Genomic DNA, 17,499 nt, shown 5'->3' on the forward strand with positions numbered 1-17,499 from the left:
AAAGTAAAAGTGAAACTCATGTAGTTTCAATGTTTTAAGGGATAATCATGGAAAGGCAACTTCAAAATACAAACCACTTTCAGTTTTTCTATTTGGTTTTATGTTAAATAATATTAAAAATGCTTCCATAGCCTATTAATCATAAAGTCCTCAAACGGCCAACATCATTCTTCCAGGTCAGAATACATGGATAATTCTATGAAGATTACTAAGTGTGCTATTTTACTTTAGTATTTCCAGAGCGCACATACTGATGAGCAAGGCTTGAACAATTTGCTCACTAGCTTACTGCTGGCAACATAGTTCTTCAGTGATGCACAAAGCACAACCAAATGCTTCTTCATAAATATCTGGCTCAGATACAGGACAATTATGATTAATGTGTACCAGACACTAATGTTTGGGAACTTGAGGTAGACAAGTTGTCACCTGATCCTGTCAGCCCAGTAATCAAAAACTGGTTTTTCAGAGAGAATTTTCCACTTCACTGATTAATACTGATGTTTTGGAAGAATTTTATACTTGTCATAAGGAAACATAAGCAAGCCTTGGTATTGGCTCCTTAAAGTGTAAAGAACTGGTGGGACTAACATACCACATTTTTTACACTGTTAACTATTTTTCTGCTTTTCAAAGAAACATAGGCTCATGTATTTGTAACACATCATTAAAATATTTGTAAAATATAAACTGCCTAAGAACAAAATATCATCACAGATCTTACAATTCAGAGATAATCAAATTATTCTCATCTATGCCTTTTCAAACTGAAAATTTGGGGTACTGCATAAACCTATATGGTTTTGTAAGCAGCTTTTAAAAAGGAATATACTTAGATGTCATTCTGTAAAAACACAGATCTGTATTAACACTTATAATAGCTGGAGAATTTTTAGACTGTGTGTACTATGACCAATACGAATTAAAATGATTACTTACACTTATTTAGTGCTTACTATATGCTAGGTATTCAGGGGCTTCCTTTGTATGAATCCATTTGATCCTTACAACCCGATTATCACTCCTGTTTCATAACAGATGAAAAAACTGAGGCACCGAGAAGGAAGTTAGCTGTCTAATCCCTAATGTCCTGCATTTTTCTGGTTAACAGTGCTTTGATATTATAAGCAATGTTGCCATGAACATCTTTGTTCATGTTGTTAAAGAATGTCTTTAGGATAAATTTCAAAAAGTTGTTGGGTCCAGAGGTATTCACATTTTAAAACCTTGTGTTACACATTTTCAAATATTTCTACTGAGAGACTAATAATTTCATTTAACAATATGAGTGTATGATTCCCCACATCCCTGGTTCTTTTGCATCTTTGTCTGACAAAAACGTATCTAAACACTACTTTAATCTGCATTTCTCACTTTTAAAAACGGAACCTCATAATGGATTTTTTCTAAGCACTCTCCGTCTATCACAATACTAACCTTGTTGACACGTTCTAAACGTTTACATGCTACAGTCAGCAGTTACGGTAAATTTTGGTAAATTTACATAATTTCAATTTACATGCAAGATGCTCCTTAGAATTTCTACAGGATACAGAGAACAATTTTTGTTATTGTTAAGTAAGCTTATAAATAAAATTACTAAATAGTTTAAGTTATTACTAATCACTGATCAAGCTTTAGATCCATTTTTCAGCTTTCTTTTTTTTTTTGCTCGGTTTTTTTTTTTTTTTTTGGAGGGGGGGTTGTCTATCGCAGACCTTTTTGGTCAACTGCCAATCACTGTTAACAGCCTGCGGATCACACAGCTAGTAGCTGCCAACGCCCAGCTAGAAGAGCTTTCGACAGAGCTTCCAGGCAGCCCTTCGGGGACTCGCTGGAAGGTGCCAGCGCCGCCCCAGCCTCCGCGAGGAGCCGCGCGCCTGACACTCCCCTCTTTGGGATTCGAGCCAAGCCGCCCGCTCACATGACTTTACCAGAGCAAGCTTCCTGTCACCGCGGGCAGCGACCTGAACTCATAATCCCTTTTACTTAGATAAGGAATGGAGTTTCCATCCTCCCCCCTAGGGACCACAAACTTGTGACCACCATCGGAGCACGGGGGAAAAGAGGGTTTCTCTCTAGCCAGACGCGACCCCTTTTCTTTCTGCTCATCCTCTGATTCACGCCTGAGCTCGTTAGTCGTCTTCGGCGCGCCTGGAGGACCCCGTCCTCCGGAGGCGCCGGACCAAGGCCATGTCAGGAAAGGCAGGCATCCCTGCCACTGTCCCGTGGGGCTAGTCAAAGGGGGTCCGGGCGGAGGGGGCTCTGAGGTTGGGCCGGTTTCTGCGGGGCAAGTTCGGGGCAGGTTCTGGACAGGCGAAGCCCAGGGCACCCAGATTCCCGACAGGCTCCTCGCCCGGGGCCTTCGCGGCTCCTCCGCTCTTGCCGCCGCCGCCGCTGCTGCCGCGGTTGCTGGGGGTCGGGGAGAGCTGGGGCTGTAGCGGGCCGTGGAGAGTCCGTCTCGGCCGCTGTTTTTGCCCGAGGAGACTTCCTTCCTAGGTCGCACCCTGACTCCCGTGGTGTCGAGGGGGAGTCCCTGCGGACACCTCTGCACGCAGTGGAGATGCCTCTGTTTGCCACCAATCCCTTCGATCAGGATGTCGGTAGGTGCTTCTGCCGCCCTCCTGTCCAGCCCCCGGCGGACCGCGAGCCCGCTCGGCCCGCTCCCGGCGGACGGTCTGGACCCCCGGGTCGGGCGGAGTCCTTTCTCTTTCCTGAGGCTCTTTTTGTAAGGGTTTGGAGGAGGTTGGGGGCATGTCGCATCTTCTTACAAAAAAAGGTGGGGGGGGGGGACTGAGAGAGCTTGGGAAATAGGCCTGGAGCTGGGGCTGTGGGTTCCGAAGGAACTGCTGGAAAGGTGGGTGTCGAAGGCCGCGGAGGAACAGCTGGTGTGGCATCTGGTGCTGGGACATTGCTCCTGGGAGGACAGAATCGAGAGCTAGGGAGTCCCAGCTGGCGTAGGATGATAAGCTGTGTGATGAAGGGTTTCCCGGACACATGTCAAACGTTGGGAACTGGCATAATGTTTTAGGTTAGCTTCCTTAGAGGACTTTAAAATCTGTTTTATAACTACCAGGGAGAGGGAGGAGAGAGCTTTGGTTAAGGGTAGACTCTTAAAGATACTGGGAGAGAGATGAAGATGGAATACTTGACAACAATATAAACACGCTTGAGGACCTGATTCGCTGGGCTGCCTTCCTAGGGTAGGTCTGAGTACTTTAAGTGTAGAAGAGGACCTGGGATCTGAAAATGCTAATTTGTTCTGAATTTGAAATACTCTTTTTTGTTTGTTTCGTGAATCACAAGTTTTAAGTACTGATCATACCAATTCAACAGGTTAGCTCTGTGTGTGTGTTTTCCTGGTCTGAGGGTAATAATGAATGACAGGAGTTTGAATTTTCCCTGAGAGAATTTTGGAGTGATTTGAATGCATTTGTATGGTGCACAGGTGTGAAATGAAAGCAAGTTAAACACCATGTCTAATGGTTATAGTCAAGAAAAATAAGGACGACCTTATGGAATTACTGTTTCTCTATTTGTGTAGTTTAATTATGAAAGGTTTGAATTTGCTTTTTAATTCCCAACTTACAGCCTGCCACTGAAGCTTGATGGTTTGGGTTAAGATTAGAAAATGTTTCAGTCCTGTCCCGGCCACTGCCTAGCTCAGAAGGAAATCATGGGCAGGTTACTTAAGGTAATAACCAGGGTTCTTTGAGCCCTGGTGTCCTCATCTTTAAAGAGAGGGAAAACACATCCTGTTTGTGGTTCAATAACATGTATAGAGGATCTGCTGCAGTGCCTTTAGATAGTAGGCATCAACTCAAAGATAACTTTTTTGGGATATTTTAAATGAATGTCCTGCATCTTAGCAGTGGATGGAGCCTTAGCGTTCACTAGGGGTATTTAATAAATAAATAATTGGAAAGTAACATTTAACTTAATAAGTATTTAGCACACACTGTTTATAGGACACTGCTCAGTGACATAAGAGATAGTGATGAATAAGAGCCGTGGTCGCTGCTCTCAAGTGGTTTTATAACTTACTACATTAATTTCCAGGGCAAATGGTTAAAATAAAGCAGTTTCTTAATACCTGCTCCTTCTGTTTCCAGCACCTTAATCTAGTTTTCATGGTTGTATGTAACCGAGCTTCCACCTACATAATCATCTATATATCCCATTGCCCTTTGAACCCGCATTTCCATTGGATTTTTAATGTCAAACCCTTTCCCAGTACCTGCACCACCCAATTCAGACACAGGCTCCTTCTTGCTTTTACACTTTTGCTTGTATTGTTTCTTCTACCTTTCTGCATGTCCTCATGACTAAAGGCCAACTCAGCATCCAGCTCATACCTGAATCATATCCTGATTACTCTAACTTGGAGTTTCCATAGGTGACATTACGAACGGTTTGGACCAGGTAAATGTCTTTGTCGTGGGTATCTGTCCTCTGCAGTGTAGGGTGTTCAGTAGCATCCCTGACCTCTCCCCATCCAACCCACAGCTATGATTTAAAACATCTCCAGACACAGCTAAATGTCCCCTGAGGGCACAAAGTAGTTTCCAGTTGAGAAACATTGTTCTATCCCACTGTTGTTGCCACCCTTTTCAGACCTCCTGCAATACTTTTTGTCTTTACTAAATTATTTCATATTAAAGGTAGTCATATCTTGCGTTATGCTCCTTAACTATTACTTGTTGCTACAGAGGAGATGCCTAATAAAAGTTTGTTGAATTGAGAATGTATCAGTTGAACCTGCTAGGGTAAGCTTCTTGAGTATAGGAGCATTGTTTTGCTCCAGAAAAGCTTACTTTTTTGCTTGTTTTATTTTGGCTGCTCTGGCTGGTGACTGGTGGAGTCTTAGTTCCCTGTCAAACCTGTGCCTTTGGCAGTGGAAGCAGAATCCTAACCACTGGACCACCAGGGAAGTCCCAGAAAATTTTACCTTTTAAAAGCTAGGTTTTAGTGTTTGGATCAATTCTTTTGCATGATCCATGTATCAAAATATCATGAAAGGTTATCTAAGAAGACTTGCCAGAGACTCTCAGTAAATCATCCTCGGACAGAGTCCAGTAGACTCCCATTTAAAATTTTTTTACTAGGATAGCATACAGAATATAGTATGTATAATACATTTAACTATTTCTTCTCACTTTATCCATCAGTGAGCATGTCAGTGATACACTCTCACTAACTCACTTGATATATTTATCACTTAACATTAGCATATATTTTTACCACTTCAAAATGAATTGCCGTTAGCTTTATTCATCAATAAACTGGTAAACTGAAACCATAAATCAGAAATTTACTGATTTATACCATGTAACATTTTATGTAAAGAAGTAAAACACTGAAGATAACTTTTCCTTTGAAGAAACGCCTCAATATGTTATTAGAACATATGCTCCCTGAGGACAGAGCTTTTTGTTTGGTTTGTTCCAACATGTAGACCACTGTCTGGCACTAGTAAACATTCAGTAAACATTTATTGAACACATGAATCTCATTTCAGATGTTTTATTTCTTGCTCAGTTGAACTCTTGAATTATAAAGATAACTCATTCCATCAAGCTTTTATTTCAAAGTCCCTGGTGAATTCCATTTTGCCAAATCCATCAGTCAATTCCTATTCCATTTCTTTGTTGATCTCTTAGCATTCCTGTTTTTGATGTACTTTATTCTCTTGATTTCTAGGACACCAAACTTTTTCTAACTTTCTGCTTAGCTCTTTTTAAGTCTTTTTGGCTTCCCTCTCTCTCTCTTATTTTTTTTTTTGTGACTTCCAAATGTTCAGTCCTAGAACTTATTTTTTGACTTTTTTTTTCCCTTTGGAGTCTTACGAGGCAATTTAGCTTAGTGTTAAGAATTCAGACTCTGAAGCTGCACTGCCTAAACTCAATTCCCAGGTTAGCTGCTGACCAGCCATTTAACTTTGCTAAGTTGCTTAAACATACTGTGCCTTGGTTTCCTTATTGTTAGTATGGGAAATAGAGATAATAACAGTTTTTGGTTTCTTCCCCACATCTGCTCAGTCCTTCATCCTTGCCTATTTCAATAGATGGCATTGCTGATACAGTCACTCATCTCTAATGTCTGCTGCTGCTGCTGCTAAGTTGTTTCAGTCGTGTCCGACTCTGTGCGACCCCATAGATGGCAGCCCACCAGGCTCCCCTGTCCCTGGGATTCTCCAGGCAAGAACACTGGAGTGGGTTGCCATTTCCTTCTCCAATGCAAGTGAAAAGTGAAAGTGAAGTTGCTCAGTCGTGTCCGCGTCTTAGCGACCCCATGGACTGCAGCTTACCAGGCTCCTCCATCCGTGGGATTTTCCAGGCAAGAGTACTGGAGTGGGGTGTCATTGCCTTCTCCGCTCTAATGGCTAGGAGTCATCATTGATTCTCCTTTTCCTTCACCCTCCACATCTTTACTCTAAGCCAATTCTTCTGGTTCTTCTTTAAAAATATATCTAGAATCTCATCGCTTCTCCTTCGCTCATCACTGTTATCTTACTCCAGTCATCCTTCTCTCTTTGATAGACTGGCAGGAGCTATTGGCTTCTTTGCTTCCGTTCTTGCCCTTTACAATCAGTTTTCATGTACAAAGATCCGTGTTCTTTTAAAAATCTGAGATACTGTCATTTACCTGCTCAGAATCTTCCAGGACCTTCCCATGCCACTTATTGGGAAATGCAGGTTCCTAGTGTGGCTCACAGTCTTATCCTTCCTGTGTTCCGATATTATGATCTCCAGACACTTTCATTCTAAGTTCTTAGTACGCCAAGCTCATTCCTGCTGTGGTATCTACGTTGTGCTGTTTTCTTTGTCTAGGACATTCTTACCCCAAATATTTGAAGATTTTATATTCATCAGTCTTTCAAGACTGTTCAAATACGTTTCTAAGAGAGGCTTCCCCTAATTTCTTTCTGTAAAAAATACCATCTTCACCCTGTGTCCTTGTTGCATTTTGTTTCTTCATTATACTCAGCTACCTCCCATTGATTGATTGATTGATTGTCTTGTGTGTGGAATATAAACTCCTGGAGGATGAGAAATTTTCAGTTCTGTTGTAGTACCTTAGGGCCAATGCCTGGTACATAGGAAGCACTCAATATGTATTTATTAAATAATGAGTTGTTGATACTTTGCTCCCTCTCTGGCCTTGCCTATCTATTTGGTATTCTGTTACCACCTAAAAAAAAAATCAATGTCAGAAAACTGAGCTTATCTTTCCAGATGGGTTCTTTCTTAATTATGTAGTTTATTTTATCATGTTCTAGTTATCTTGGTTTGAAACCCAAGAGACATCTTTGGAATCATGACCCTGCTTCTGCCGAATCATCATGTCTTAGTTTTTATAATACTGCATTTGCATTCCTAGTCACACTGCTTTGGTCCAGTTCATACCCTACAATCTTGGACATGTTTTGTTAGCCCAGTCAGTATCAAACCACAACGAGTTTAATTTTCATAAATGTCAGTATCAGTCTCCTGCAGTTTAGTTTGAGGGAAAGACCTTGCTTGGGCTTTGGGTTTAAACTCCAGGTGCAGCATCGGCTCTTAGTAAGTGGGCAGAATGTGGACTTAAAAAACACACAACATTCTCTTTACTGGAGTTGAATATTCAAATTCAGCATGTTCAGAATTACATTCAAACTTTTCGTTTTGAGTATGCTTTTCCTCTATTCTGATGACTGGTGCTTCAGTTTACGTAGTCACATATGTCAAGAACCTGGATGTCATTCTTAAATTCTGTAATTGTCATTTTCTAGATTCTCCCAGGAAATACACGCTGTCTGCTGTGAGACAGGTACCCTGAACTTGCCCTCAAGGATTCTGGTGCGGTCGCAGTCGGTGTGCTTCTAATAGCTCTTAAGTTTATTCATCGGTCCCTTCGTTCATGTCTCCCATCCTTTTTTTCCTCACTGCCGCCACCCAGGCACGTTTCGCTTGCCCTCTGATGAGTAGTCCAGCAGCTCTCTTATCCCTGCTTCCAGTCTGTCCCCAGTTATTTTCCGGGTGACAGTGATATTTCTAAAATGTAAATGTGATCTTACGGCTCCTCTGATTAAAATAGTTGAATGAATCTACAGCTTTCCACAGGAATTTGCACTTTTCGGCATAGCATATATGACCTAACCCTAATCTCTTCAGCCTCTACATTTGTCCTCAAGGCATATTTCCTGGTTGGTTTTACACCATGGCTTTTTCAAAGTTTGTGGATTCTCTGACCTGACGTACTTTTCTCTTCACTAATCCCTATTAAAGGCTCTTTTGAGGAGATGATGCACGTAAAGCAGTCACCCCAGTACCTGCAAGGGATACATTTCAGATCCTCTTATAATCAAGTTAGACAGCAATTTGGAGGAGGCTACTCAGCTTCTGTCTTTCAAATTTAATTAACTATATAAAGATCGCTGGGCTAGTAAATGGCTGAACCAGAATTCAAGTGCAAGTTGTCTAACTCAATCTGTAGTCATACTAAATAATTGGTAATTGTTAGCGGAATATAAGTACCCTCTGTAGGGCTTTCCAGGTGGCGTAGTTGTGAAGAACCCACCTGCCAATGCAGGAGACAGAAGAGACGCAGGTACTATCCATAGGTTGGGAAGATCCCCTAGAGCCTTCTAGGGATGGCAGCCCACTCCAGTATTCTTGCCTGGAGAATCCCATGAACAGAAGAGCCTGGTGGGCTACAGTCCATAAGGTCGCAAAGAGTTGGACAGGACTGAAGCAACTTAGCATGCACGCACTCAGATTCTAAGAGGTGGATTCAGTTATTGTAAAACATACTGGGGAGGAAAATGTGAAAATCCAGAATACAGATATGTTAAGGGTCTGCTATCCACTGGGTTAAGAGATTTTCTACTCAATGTTTCTTCTGTTCCTGTTTTACTTCTCCTGTAGGTTATTCTTTCTGATGCATCTAGGTTTTCCTTTCTATCTTGGGCTTTTTTCTGAGACACTTTCATGCTTTCCTTTGACACCTGCTTCCCTGTCTGGTCTGGTTAGAAGAGCTTCAGATTGCTCTGCCAGTAGGATTTCCAGTGCTCAGGATGGACAGGAATGTTAGGTAAAACATTTCTGGAAAACTGAGTCTGATAATCTCCAAAAGGGATGATTTCTTTAGGACTTGTGTTTTCCCTTGGCTGATTTGATGAACTCTTACATCTCTCGACTGATTGAATGAGTCTTTTTCCTATAGCCTGAACATGGTACACAGTCATCCTGGCAGCACCTCCCCAAATCTCTGGCAGTCATAAATTTTGAGAAAATCAGAAGTAGCTGCTTCTCAGAAAAAAGTTCTTTGATCCATTGAGAAGACTACTGAAATTCAGATGAGGCTCAGTGTGTGATTTTTCTGGGTACTGCTAGGCAAATTTCTCAGTTTTTTAGTATAATGGTAAGGATAATCTGAGGATAAAATGAGATTATTATGAAGCTTTGAGTTCTTTGGAAGCAACTCTGTTATATTTACTTGTTACTTTTCCCTTTCCCGCGAACCCTGTTTTTTGTCTTAGAAAATGAAGAGTTTTGACATTGCTGTTTACAAATCCATGTTGAACTGCTACCGATAGTTTATATTTTTCTGATTTGAAAACTGTTTATTGTTTTACAGCCTAGAAGAACTGAGCTATCGCCCTTGATCTTGAGGCAGCATCAGTAACTAATGGGAACAGCTTTAGTGTTCTGAGATGAATGACGTCTCTGATCTCTCCATTAAGACTGAGTTAGATCCTGATCCTACTTATGCATAGGAAAATGTTTAGCATAATATCTGCTAATGACTATACCAGACACCCCTGGGTATGCCTTAATTCAGATCATCCTTAGTTATGACAATAGACAATTTGTATTTGATCAGACATAAGCTTGTCATTTCTAGTTAACTATTTACTTTTTAGTAAATTATGTTTTAGTAAGCTTAACTATTATATATTTTTTGCTGTTTTTTAAAAGTTTTTATTGGAGTATAGTTGATTTACAGTGTTGTGTTTCTGTACAGCAAAGTGAATCAGTTATGCATATACATACATATATATACTCTTATTTTTAGATTCTCTTCTCATATAGGCTATTACAGAGCATATTGTATTATTTAAGAAATAAACTGATAGGTTTTGAGATTTAAGTGTATTCTTTTAAAAAATGCACTAAGCTTTTACAAAATCTGCTTGGCTACCAGTCAGTGACAATGATGAATTAATTATTTAAGTGCACTACTAGACCAGAGTGATAGCCTGCTTTCCTTTTCTAAGATGAAATACAGTCATCCCTCAATATCTGCAAGACTCCCATGGACACAGAACTGCAGATGTTCAAAGTCCCTCATAAAATGACATCATGTGTTCATATAACATATGCACATCCTCCCATAGACTTTTTTTTTTAACAAGTTGGAGAAGATGTTTTTACCAACGAAAATTTTTTAAAATATTCTTTACAAATACTGAACACTTACAAATTAATAAGATACTTATGTTTAGTCACTAAGTAGTGCCCAACTACTGTGAGCCTATGGACTATGGCCTGCAGGCTTCTCTATCCATGGGATTCTCCAGGCAAGAATACTGTAGTGGGTTGTCATATCCTTCTCCAGGAGATCTTCATGACCTGAAATCAAACCTGGTCTCCTGCATTCCAGGCAGATATTTTACCAGCTGAGCTACAAGGGAAGCCCTAAGACACTTATGTAGACGTACAAAAAGAGAGATGGGCAGAGGCCATGAATATGTATGTTGCAGAAGAAAAATACAAGTAGTTGATATAAACAGTATATTACACTTGACACACTAATAATTAAACATAGAGAAACTACAATAAAAGTGAAATATTTTTATTGTAAAGTTTAGGCAGTTATTTCTGAAAATTAGCATTTTTTGGCAGTTACTTGTGATTGATATAAGTATCTGCTTACAAAAAGAAACCTGCAATCTTAAAAGAACACATTTTTAAAAATATGTATATAAAAATAAAGCATTGGATGGCTTTGCTACTTCCCTGGCACATTGGACATGGAAACATGAGATCTTTCCTTTTCCTGCCAGTGTTTCCTCCTTTTCCAGTTATTTTGAGAGACTTGTTCAATCAGTCTTATTGAACCACACATGACCAAAGCCCTTCAGGGATTCTGGAAGGAAAATTCAGACTGGAGGTATTCAGGAGAGTCAAGAAGAAGCACATCTTCCTCTGAGTTCATCCCAAAGGAGATGAATACTCCCATATACTTTCAGTCAGGGGTCCCCAGCCTCTAGGATCTAATGCCTGATAATCTGACGTGGAGCTGATGTATTAATAATGGAAATAAAGTTCACAATAAATGTATTGTGCTTAAATAACTCCCAAACCACCCCCAGCCCACCCCTGCCTTCCATGAAATTGGTCCCTGGTGCCAAAGAGGTTGGGGACCACTGCTTTAAATCATCTCTAAATTATTTGTAATACCTAGTAAAATGTAAATACTATGTCAATAGTTGTAAATACAGTGTAAGTGCTATGTAATTAGTCACCCATGCACAGCACATTCAAGTTTTGCTTTTTGGAACCGTTTGGAATTTTTTTTTCCTGGCAGTTTTGACCTATGGGTGCTGAATCTGCAGACTGTCAATGTTAGACTGGAGGATCTTGTTCGGGATGACTCACTCAGTCTTCTTGGGTGTCAGATGGTTTGGGGGTTTAATGGGGCAAGGTTCTGGGACTCCTCAGAGCAGTTCCCCTTGGATTTACTTTACACGTTGGGTTTCTTTTAAGATAAATTTTTCTTAGAAATGGTTGAATAATAAAGGATTTTACTAATCTTTGTCCATGTTTTCTGGAAAGTGTTAGTCACTCAGTCGTGTCTGACTCTCTTGCGACCCCATGGGCTGTAGCCCGTCAGGCTCCTTTGTCCATGGGATTTTCCAGGCTAGAATACTGGAATGGGTTGCCTTTTTCCTTCTCCAAGGGATCTTCCCGAATCAGGGATCAAACCCAGGTCTCCTGCATTGCAGTCAGAGAATCTTTATGATCTGAGCCACCAGGGAAAAGTGAAAGTGAAAGTTGCTCAGTTGTATCTGACTCTTTGCAACCCCACTGACTATACAGTCCATGGAATTCTCTAGGTCAGAATATTGGAGTGAGTAGCCTTCCCCTTCTCCAGGAGATCTTCCCAACCCAGAGATCGAACCCAGATCACCCAGGGAAGGGAACCTTTAAATCCTTGGAATTTCCCAAGTGGTAGGAGCATCTTTCATATTTACGGTGGGTTCCTGGGACGATACTTTGGTGTATGCTAGTAAAATCACTCAGTATGGGGGCTGATCCCTCCAAAAAGACTAATCTTGTGATTAGATGGCTGGCACTTTGAGTCACATGTTATCAACTGGACCTCCACAAAGGAGGAGGAGGTTTGGAGATGCAGTTCCAGGAGGCAGCCCCTCATTCAGTCAATAATACCTTCTTGATGAAACCCCAATAAAAACCGTGGACACCCAGCCTCCACTGAGCTTCCTGGTTGGTGATCCACATGACGTGCCAGGAGGATGAGAGTCCTGAGGGTGCAGAAGCTTTGCCTTTGAGATCCTCCCAGACCCAGCCTTGTGCATATCTCTTCTTTGGCTGGTTGACATTTGTATGTTTTATAATAAAACTGTAATTATAGGTGATTTTCTTCATTCTGTAAGTGGTTATAGTGAATCAGTGAACCCAAGGGGATAGTGGAAACCCCTGAATCTGTAGCCAGTTGGTCAGAATGCATGTGGCCGGGAAGCCCAGAGCTTGCTTTTTGAGTCTGAAGTGAGGGGAGACTTGAGTCCTGTACCTTCAGCCTGTGAAGTGAGTGCTGACTCCGGGTAGCTAGCATTAGATTTAACTTGTAGAGGGTTTCTGCATTGAAGAGTAAAATTTGAAAAAGAAAAACACTGAAATAGATGTTATTAAAGGTCTGTGTTTCTATGGCCCTTATGGATTCATATTCCAGTTATATGATCAGGTTTAGCATTTATGAGCATTTAGACTGAAAACATGAATGTTCAAAGAATTACCCAAAGTAGAAATTGTTATTTTTAAGGGATTTACCGTTATGGAAGCTTGAACAGGTCAATTTGACTGTTACCATCTTGGCATTCCCGCCAGTGAGAACACATTAAACAGCATTTCAACATTTGCTTTCAAAGTAACTCATTTACTTTGTTTCCAGATTTATGTTAAGTTTCTCCTTATAGTTTCTTCTTTTCCCTCTTCCAAACTATTTTTTACATGTTGGCAGCAGGTTCATGTTTTCCCCCCAGAAGTCCAACTCTGATCAGATTGTTTCCTTGCTCAAAATTTTCTTAGCTCTCTGGTGTTTCTTGAATTAATACAGATCCCCTCATGGTTAAAGCTCATTTAAAATAATTTAGTGAGTAGAGATTCGGAGAAGGCAATGGCACCTCACTCCAGTACTCTTGCCTGGAAAATCCCATGGACGGAGGAGCCTGGTGGGCTGCAGTCCATGAGGTTGCTAGGAGTCGGACACGACTGAGCGGCTTCACTTTCACTTTTCACTTTCATGCATTGGAGAAGGAAATGGCAACCCACTCCAGTGTTCTTGCCTGGAGAATCCCAGGGACGGGGGAGCCTGGTGGGCTGCCGTCTATGGGGTCACACAGAGTCGGACATGACTGAAGTGACTTAGCAGCAGCAGCAGAGATTCTTTTCACTTGTAGCTGCATCTTGCTTGCTTCATTTTTTTCCTGGTGGACTTTCTCAGGATTCCAATAAAGAGGCAAAAGAGAAAATACTCCAGACACAGATCTTTTCTACTGGTGCAGATGGTGACATAGTGCATCAGTTGAGGTGTTTTGGACTTTCTTGGTATGTTGTTGTTACATAGTGATACGAACTTTAGGTCTTGAAAGACTTCTGTAAGTCTGCAGTAACCTTGTTTTAGGTATAGAATAAACGAACAAGGGGCTTCTCTGGTGGCTCAGTGGTAAAGACCCCACTTGCCAATGCAGGAGACATGGGTTTGATCCCTGATCAGGAAGATCCCCTGGAGAAGGAAATGGGAACCCACTCCAGTATTCTTGCATGAGAAATCCCATGGATAGAGGAGCCTGGCAGGCTTAAAGTCCACAGGGGTCACAAGAGTTGGACATGACTTAGTGACTTAGTTTCTCTTTGGAGTTCACATGATTTTTTGTGTCAGTTATTTTGACACTCTTTAGTTAGGCACATGTATGTTAAGGATTGTTGTCTTCTCTGAGAATTGACCTCTTTACCAGTATGTAATGCCTCTGTCCATGATGATTTTCCTTGTTCCAAAGTTGGCTTCATCAGACATTAATATAACTAATCCCACTTCTTTGTGATTAGTGTCAGCATGCTCTGTCTTTCTCCATCCTTTTACTTTATATGTGTGTCTTTATATTTAAAGTGAGTTGTCTGTAGTTGACATTTAATTGTATCTCATTTTTTGATCACTCTGACAATCTTTGCCTATATTTAGACCATTAACATTTAAAGTGATTATTGATATTGTTGGATAAACATCTACCATATCTGTTATAATTTTCTAGTTGTAACCCTTGTTCTTTATTTCTGTTTCTGATACTCTTCGACCTGCCTTTGGAGTTTTAATCGAATATTTTATATGATTCCATTTTCTTTTTTTAGCATATTAGTTATACATATTTTTTCTACTTTCTGTGACTGCCTAAGAGTTTACAATATATATATGCATTTACAACTAGTCCAAGTTCACTTTCAAATAACATTGTACCACTTCAGTGATAGTACAGCTCACCTTCTAGTAACAAAATATTCATGTTCCTAATTTCTCTCTCTTGTTCCTGGTGTCCTTGCTGTGTTTCATTTCATTTATGCATATGCCTGCACACACACACACATTCATGTATGCATGTCTCCTATATGCTCCCTGAAGAACTTTTGAAACATTTCTTGCAGGGCCAGTCTGGTGGCAACAGATACCCTTGATGTTTCTTTATTTGGGAAAGACTGTGTCTTTTCCTTATGGATAATTCCACAGGATATATAATCCTTGACTGGTGCTTATTTTCTCACAATACTGTTTCATTCCGTTCTCTCCCGGTTGGCATGGTTTCTGAGATGTCAGGTATAATCATTGTTTACTTCTGAATAGGTAAGATGTTTTCTTCTGGCTTCTTTTTTTTTTTTAATTAAAATAGCTTTAAATTGGAGAATAATTGCTTTACAATGCCGTCTTAGTTTCTGCCATACAGCAGCATGCGGGAATTAGCTAAATGTATCCATGTATCCCCTCCCTCTTGAACCTTGCTTCCACCCCGCACCCCCCATCTCACCCCTCTAAATCATCACGGAGCCCCGCGTGGAGCCCCCTGATACTCAGCAGCTGCCTGCTAGCTGTCTCTCTTACAGATAGATGGTCCTGTACAGACGGCAGTGCTACCCTCCCTCCCAATTTGTCCCGCCCTCTCCTTCCTCCGCTGTGTCCAATCCATTCTCTACATCTGTTGGCTTCTTTTTTCCCTTTATTTTGATTTTCTGCTGTTTGAATATGATATGCCAAGGTGCAGGGGGTTTGTTTCTTTATTTGACATTTATTGTACTTGCTGTTCCTGGAGCTTCCTGGATCTGTGGTTTGGTCTCTGACATTAATTTGGGGGAGATTCTGAGTCATATTTGGTTCAGATATTTCTTCTTTTTCTTTTCCTCTTCCTTCTCTAGTATTCCAGTGATTCCTTTGTCACAGCTTTTATGGTTTCCCACAGCTCTTGGATAAAATCTGTTCCAGTGTCCCCGCCACCTGCTCCGGCCCCCTCCCCCGTCACTTTTTCTTTTTGCTTTTCAGTTTTGGAAATTCCTAGTGATATGTCCTTAGGTTCAGGGATTCTTGCTTCAGCTGTGTCCAGACTGATGATAAGCCCATCCAAGGATGTTCATTTATATTATATTATTTTTTGATCTCTAGTATTTCATTTTTAGAATTTCCATCTCTCTGCTTACATTGTCCATCTGTTCTTGCATATTACCTCCTTTTTCCATTTAGAGCTCTTAGCATATTATCATATTCTTTAAAAATTCTGGTCTGATAATTCCAACATCCTTCTCATGTCGGAGTTTGGTTCTGATACTATTCTGATGCCCTTCCAATTGTGCTCTTTGCCTTATAGTGTGGCTTGCCAGCAGCTGGATGTGATGTACTAGACGAAGGGACACCCGCCTTTAGTGGTGTGATGATCAGGTGCCGACTGTCCTGTGATTTGGGCTCAGTGAGCCTCGCTCCCCTGGGGTGTGAATTCTCACATGCCTCTCAGTGTCCATCCCCTGCTCATCCCATCGGTGGGATGGGATGGCTCCAGTGGGCTGGAGTTGGATATTCCCCTTCTCCCACATGGAAGGCTGGAACAAGCTAGCTTTTGGGGTCCCACAGTTAGGTTAATCTCTGGTAAAACACTAGTTGGTTAGGACTGATAAAATAATTTCTCTTGAGGGTAGGATTTTTTAGGAAGAGAATACTCTGGTGTATTTCAGAATGGTCAGTTTCTCTCCCCTTGCTGGAAAAATAGGGGAAATTTTCTGTGATGTTCACCTTGAGAACCTGGAAGAACAGTGGAATTGAAACTCACAAAAGTATGGGAAGTGTTCTAAGCCGCCTCTTCTCTGGCGTTTTAACTCAGACTTGTGCACACTTCGCCTTCAGCAGTTTGATAGTTTCAGTGTAGATTCTCCTACCCTGGTACTGCTTCCTGGTGATGTTTGTGCTCATGAGCTTCTGCTCTATTAAGTTGTGGTTCTGTGTATCTGTCTATCTGTATGTCTAATTTGGGGGCATCAGTTTGCCTTGTGACCTTACTTCTGAGGGCTCTAAGAAGAGTTGTTGATTTTTCACTTTGTTCGGTGTTTTACTTGTTAGGATGAAGTGAATACTTCCATGCTTACATGCTGGACTGGAAAACTGGAAAAAAAAATCCTTATTTTTGCTGCCTAAGTCTCAACTATACCTGGTGTCTCCCTGTCTAGAAAAAATTTGCTTTACCTACAGAAAGTAAGCCATCACTCATTTTCTCGGAATAGGGAAGTGATTGCCAGAGCCCTTGAGTGAGGAAATAGGGACTGCCTACATTTCAAACAGTATTAACCCATTTTGCTACCTCGGAAGTGCTCTTTTTCTTCATTCTCAATTGCAGTAGTTGAATTTCCTGAGGATTCAACAGACTAGTTCTTCAGCTTTTTTTCTTACTAACAATACATGGTTCACCTTTCCTGGGTCTTCTCAGTCGTTTGCCATGGATCAGTGTTCTGTAGCTTTTGAGATATTGTTGCTGTTATTGCTTCTCATGTTTTCCTTATCCTTGTGTGTTTTCATTAAAATTCCTTTATTGTAATGAAGAAAGGGGCCTAAATTAATGATTTGGTTTAATCTGCCGTACCTTTTTTTTTTTTTTTTAACTTGTCAAGTTTAGATTTAAGGGAAAATTTTCAGTTAAACCTTGGTTTTCTTTTGTTCAGTGCCCCCTCCACTCTACTTCTCAGAATC

At 40.9% G+C, this 17,499-nt stretch overlaps 1 protein-coding gene across 2 annotated transcripts in view; it reads left to right on the forward strand.

The window, feature by feature from the left end:
* The first annotated feature begins 2,359 nt into the window (after positions 1-2,359).
* STAM (signal transducing adaptor molecule) overlaps positions 2,360-17,499 on the forward strand; it is a 61,707-nt gene continuing 46,567 nt past the window's right edge. The window contains exon 1 of one of the 2 annotated variants that reach the window (XM_043478989.1): positions 2,360-2,603. Coding sequence is in view for 1 of the 2 variants with exons in the window: in XM_043478987.1 (XP_043334922.1) it covers positions 2,564-2,603 (40 nt within the window). In the remaining variant the exon portion in view is untranslated. The remainder of the gene's footprint in view (positions 2,604-17,499) is intronic. The other variant, XM_043478987.1, reaches the window with a different exon arrangement.

This window comes from Cervus canadensis, chromosome 10, assembly GCF_019320065.1.
Source record: "Cervus canadensis isolate Bull #8, Minnesota chromosome 10, ASM1932006v1, whole genome shotgun sequence".
Taxonomy (NCBI): domain Eukaryota; kingdom Metazoa; phylum Chordata; class Mammalia; order Artiodactyla; family Cervidae; genus Cervus; species Cervus canadensis.